The sequence below is a fragment of the Vigna radiata genome, unplaced genomic scaffold (assembly GCF_000741045.1).
Source record: "Vigna radiata var. radiata cultivar VC1973A unplaced genomic scaffold, Vradiata_ver6 scaffold_530, whole genome shotgun sequence".
Lineage (NCBI taxonomy): Eukaryota > Viridiplantae > Streptophyta > Magnoliopsida > Fabales > Fabaceae > Vigna > Vigna radiata.
Window position 1 is genome coordinate 13,415 of NW_014542005.1, and position 6,479 is coordinate 19,893.

General features: G+C 46.0%; 1 protein-coding gene across 1 annotated transcript in view; it reads right to left on the reverse strand.

Annotated features, from left to right (window-relative positions):
• Window positions 1–1,781: 1,781 nt before the first annotated feature.
• The window catches only part of LOC106778945, a 17,680-nt gene continuing 12,982 nt past the window's right edge, over window positions 1,782–6,479 (reverse strand). Inside the window, exons 3-11 of the mRNA XM_014666956.1 lie at window positions 5,653–5,880; window positions 4,755–4,847; window positions 4,440–4,544; window positions 3,870–3,977; window positions 3,675–3,809; window positions 3,345–3,464; window positions 3,090–3,134; window positions 2,610–2,762; window positions 1,782–1,828 (exon numbers count right to left, since the gene is read on the reverse strand). Coding sequence (XP_014522442.1) covers window positions 1,782–1,828; window positions 2,610–2,762; window positions 3,090–3,134; window positions 3,345–3,464; window positions 3,675–3,809; window positions 3,870–3,977; window positions 4,440–4,544; window positions 4,755–4,847; window positions 5,653–5,880 — 1,034 coding nt within the window. The remainder of the gene's footprint in view (window positions 1,829–2,609; window positions 2,763–3,089; window positions 3,135–3,344; window positions 3,465–3,674; window positions 3,810–3,869; window positions 3,978–4,439; window positions 4,545–4,754; window positions 4,848–5,652; window positions 5,881–6,479) is intronic.

Genomic DNA, 6,479 nt, shown 5'->3' on the forward strand with positions numbered 1-6,479 from the left:
TGGATAATATCACCCACAATAGGATCCCCCACGAAAAGATTATCGCGATAATATCACCCGCGATAAGATCACCCGCGAAAAGATCACCCAAGATAAGATCACCCCCGATAAGATCACCCGAGATAAGATCACCCACGATAAGATCACCCGTGATAAGATCTCCCCCGATAAGATCACCCAGTATAAGATCACCCGCGATAAGATCACCCTCGATAAGATGTCCCGCGATAAGATCACCCACGATAAGATCACCCCCGATAAGATCACTCGCGGTAAGATCACCCGCGATAAGATCAGCAACAATAAGTTCACAAACGATAAGATCACCCGCGATAAGATCAACCGCGATAAGATCACCCGCGATAAGATCACCTGCGATAAGATCATCTGCGATTAGATCACCCAAGATAAGATCAGCAATAATAAGTTCACCAACGATAAAATCACACAGGAGAAGATCACCCACGAGAAGATCATCCGTGATTAGATCACCCAAGATAAGAACACCCGCAAGAAGATCACCCAGGATAAGATCACCCATAATAAGTTTACCCACGATAAGTTAACCCAGGATAAGATCACCCACGATAAGATCACTTGAGATAAGATCACCCGCGATAAGATGGGTCAGTATAAGATCGCCCAGTATAAGATCACCCACGATTGGATCACCCAAGATAAGATCACCCGAGATAAGATCACCCACGATACGATCACTCGCGATAAGATCACCCATTATAAGTCCACCCACTATAAGATCTCCAGCGATAAGATCACCCAGTATAAGATCACTCGCGATAAGATTACCCGCGATAAGATCACTCCCGATAAGATCACCCGTNCGCGATAAGATTACCCGCGATAAGATCACTCCCGATAAGATCACCCGTTATAAGATCACCCGCGATAAGATCACCCACGATAAGATCACCCGCGATAAGATCACCCGTTATAAGATCACCCGCAATAAGATCGCCCAGGATAAGATCACCCACAATAGGATCAGCAACCATAAGATCATCCGCGATAAGATCACCCACAATAGGATCACCCACCATAAGATCATCCACCATAAGATCATCCGCGATAAGATCACCCGCGTTAAGATCATCCACCATAAGATCATCCGCGATAAGATCACCCGCGTTAAGATCACCCCCGATAAGATCACCCGCGATAATATCACCCACGATATGATCACCCGCGATAATATTACCCGCGATAACATCACCCGCGAAAAGATCACCCATGATAAGATCACCCGAGATAAGATCACCGACAATAAGATCACCCGCGATAAGATCACCCTCGATAAGATCACCCGCGATAAGATCACCCACGATAAGATCACCCCCGATAAGATCACTCGCGATAAGATCAGCCATAATAAGTTCACAAACGATAAGATCACCCAGGATAAGATCACCCACGATAATATCACCCGCGATAAGATCCCCCACCATAATATCACCCACGATAAGATCACCCGCGATAAGATCAATCGCGATAAGATCACCCGCGATAAGATCACCTGCGATAAGATCATCCGCGATTAGATCAGCCAAGATAAGATCAGCCATAATAAGTTCACCAACGATAAAATCACATAGGATAAGATCACTCACGAGAAGATCATCCGCGATTAGATCACCCAGGATAAGAACACCCGCAAGAAGATCACCCAGGATAAGATCACCCATAATAAGTTCACCCAAGATATGTTAACCCAGGATAAGATCACCCACGTTAAGATCACACGAGATAAGATCACCCAGATAAGATCACCCGCCATAGGTCAGGATAAGATCGCGTAGTATAAGATCACCCACTATAGGATCACCCACGATAAGATCACCCGAGATAAGATCACCCACGATACGATCACCCGCGATACGATCACCCATTATAAGTCCACCCACTATAACATCTCCTGCGATAAGATCACCCAGGATAAGATCACCCGCGATAAGATTACCCGCGATAAGATCACTCCCGATAAGATCACCCGTTATAAGATCACCCGCGATAAGATCACCCACGATAAGATCACNCACCCGTTATAAGATCACCCGCGATAAGATCACCCACGATAAGATCACTCGCGATAAGATCACTCCCGATAAGATCACCCGTTATAAGATCACCCACGATAAGATCACTCGGGATAAGATCACCCGCGATAAGATCACCCACGATAAGATCGCCTAGTATAAGATCACCCACAATAGGATCAGCCACCATAAGATCATTCGCGATAAGATCCCCCAGGATAAGATCACCCACAATAGGATCACCCACCATAAGATCATCCGCGATAAGATCACCCGCGTTAAGATCACCCCCGATAAGATCACCCCCGATACGATCACCTGCGATAATATCACCCGCGATACGATCACCCGCGATTAAATCACCCGCGATAAGATCACCCTCGATAAGATCAGTCGCGATAAGATCACCCACGATAAGATCACCCCCGATACGATCACCCACCATAAGATCATCCGCGATAAGATCACCCGCGTTAAGATCACCCCCGATAAGATCACCCGCGATAATATCACCCCCGATAGGATCACCCGCGATAAGATCACCTGCGATACGATCACCCGCGATAAGATCACTTAGGAGAAGATCGCCCAGGATAGGATCACCCACGATAGGATCACCCACGATAAGATCACCCGCGATACGATCACCCACAATACGATAACCCACGATAAGAGGACCCGTGAAAAGATCACCCATTATAAGACCACCCACTATAAGATCTCCCGCGTTAAAATCACCCAGGATAAGATCACCCAGGATAAGATCACCCGCGATAAGATTACCCGTGATAAGATAAATCCCGATAAGATCACCCCTTATAAGATCACCCACGATAAGATCACCTTCGATAAGATCACCTGCGATAAGATCACCCGCGATAAGACCAACTACGATAAGATCACCCACGATAAGATCACCCAGGATAAGATCACCCGCGATAAGATCACCCGCGATAAGAATACCCGAGATAAGATCACCCGCGATAAGATCACCCGCGATAATATCACACACGATAAGATCACCTGCGATTAGATCACCTGCGATAAGATCACCCGCGATACGGTCATCCCCGATAAGATCACCTGTGATAAGATCACCCAGGATAAGATCGTCCACGATAGGATCACCAACGATAAGATTGCGCGCGATAAGATCACCGACAATAAGATCACCCGCGATAATATCACCCAAGATAAGATCGCCCACGATAAGATCACCCACGATAAGATCACCCGAGAAAGGATCACCCGCGATAAGATCACCCAGGATAAGATCTCCCAGGATAAGATCACCCGCGAGAGGATCACTCGCGATAGGATCACCCGCGATAAGATCACCCGCGATAAGATCACCCTCGATTAGATCACCCGCGATATGATCGCCCGCGATAACATCACCCGCGATAAGATCACCTGCGATAAGATCACCCGCGATAAGATCACCTGCGATACGATCGCCCAAGATAAGATCGCCCAGGATAAGATCACCCACGATAGGATCACTCGAGACAGGATCACCCGCGATAAGATCACCCAGGATAAGATCTCCCAGGATAAAATCACCCGCGAGAGGATCACCCGTGATAGGATCACCCGCGATAAGATCACCCGCGATAAGATCACCCTCGATAAGATCACCCGCGATATGATCGCCCGCGATAACATCACCCGCGATAAGATCACCTGCGATAAGATCGCCCAGGATACGATCACCCGCGATAGGATCACTCGCGATAAGATCACCCGCGACAAGATCACCTGCGATACGATCGCTCAGGATAAGATCGCCCACGATAAGATCACCCATGATAAGCTTACCCGCGATAAGATCACCCACGATACGATCACCCGCTATATGAGGACCCGCAATAATATCAGCCACGATAAGATCCCCCGCTGTAAGATCACCCTCTATAAAACCACCCCCTATAAGATCACCCACGATAAGATCACCAACGATAAGATCACTCCCGATAAAATCACCCATTAGAAGATCACTCGCGATAAGATCACCAGCTATAAGATCACCCACTATAAGTCCACCCCCTATAAGATCAACCACAATAAGATCACTCCCAATAAAATCACCCGTTAGAAGATCACCCGCGATAAGATCACCCCCGAAAAGATCACTCGCGATATGATCACCCACGATAAGATCAACCGCGATAAGATCACCCGCGATAAGATCACCCCGGATAAGATCACCCAGGATAAGATCACAAAAGATAAGATCACCCGCGATAAGATCACCCGCGATAACATCACCCGAGATAAGATCACTCGCGATAAGATGACCCGCGATAAGATCACCCGCGATAACATCACCCACGATAAGATCACCCGCGATTATATCACCTGCGATAAGATCACCCGCGAAAAGATCACCCGCGATAAGATCATCCCCAATAAGATCACCTGCGATAAGATCACCTAGGATAAGATCGTCCACGATAGGATCACCCACGATAAGATCGCTTGCGATATGATCACCTACGATAAGATCACCCGCGATAATATCACCCAAGATAAGATCGCCCAGGATAAGATCACCCACGATAGGATCACCCGCGACAGGATCACTCGCGATAAGATCACCCAAGATAAGATCTCCCAGGATAAGATCACCCGCGATAGGATCACCCGCGATAAGATCACCCGCGATAAGATCGCCCAGGATATGATCACCCGCGATAGGATCACCTGCGATAAGATCACCCGCGATAAGATCGCTCAGGATTAGATCAACCACGATAAGATCACCCGCGATAAGATCACCCACGATACGATCACCCGCTATAAGAGGACCCGCAATAAGATCACCCAGGATAAGATCGCCCAGGATAAGATCACCCATGATAGGATCACCCCCGATAAGATCACCCGCGATAAGATCAACTACGATAAGATTACCCGCGATAATATCACCCGCGATTAGATCACCCGCGATAAGATCACATGCGATAAGATCACCCCCCATATGATCACACATGATAAGTTCACACACGATAAGATCACCCAGGATAATATCACCCACGATAAGATCAACCGCGATAAGATCACCCAGGATAAGATCACCCGCGATAAGATCACCCAGGATAAGATTGCCCAGGATAAGATCACCCACGATAGGATCACCCACAATAAAATCACCCGCGATACGATCACCCGCGATAATATCACCTGCGATAAGATCACCCGCGATAAGATCACCCTCGATAAGATCACCCTCGATAAGATCACCCCCAATAAGATCACCCACGATAAGTTCACCCACAATAGGATCACCCGCGATAAGATCACCCGCGATAAGAGCAGCCGCGATAAGATCACCCACTATAAGATCACCCACGATAAAATCATTAACGATAAGATCACCCACGATAAACTCACCCACTATAAGATCACCCACGATAAGATTACCTACGATAACATTAACCACGATAAAATTACTCACTATAAGATCACCCACAATAAAATCACCCACTATAAGATGACCCACAATAAGATGACCCACGATAAGATCACCCACGAAAAATCACCCACTATAAGATCACCCCGATAAGATTACCCACGATAAAATCATCCACTATAAGATTACCTACGATAAAATCACCCACTATAAGATCACCCACGATAAGACTACGCGCGATAAAATTATCCACTATAAGATCACCCCCGATAGGATTACCCTCAATAATATTACCGACAATAAAATCACCCACGATAAGTTCAGCCACCATAAAATCACCCACCATGAGATCACCCACGATAAAATCACCCACTATAAGATCACCCACGAAAAGATTACCCACTATAAAATCACCCACTATAAGATCACCCACGATAAAATCACCCACTATAAGATCACCCACGATAAGATTACCCACGATAAAATCACCCACTATAATATCACCCACGATAAGATTACCTACGATAAAATCACCCACTATAAGATCACCCACGATAAAATCACCCACGGTAAGATCACCCACAATAAACTCATCCACTATAAGATCACCCACGATAAGATTACCCAGGATAAAATCACCCACGATAAAATCACCCACTATAAGATAACCCACAATAAAATCACCCACAATAAAATCACCCACAATAAGATGAGCCACAATAAGATTACCCACAATAAAATCACCCACGATAAGTTCACCCACGATAAAATTTCCTACTATATGATCACTCACGATAAAGTTTCCTACTATAAGATCACCCACGATAAGATTACCCATGATAAGTTCACTCACGATAAAATCATTCACGATAAAATCACCCACGATAAGTTCACTCACGATAAAATCACCCACTATAAGATTACCCACGATAAGATTACCCACAATAAGATCACCTACGATAAAATCACCCACTATAAGATCACCCACGATAAGTTCACCCACTATAAGATCACCC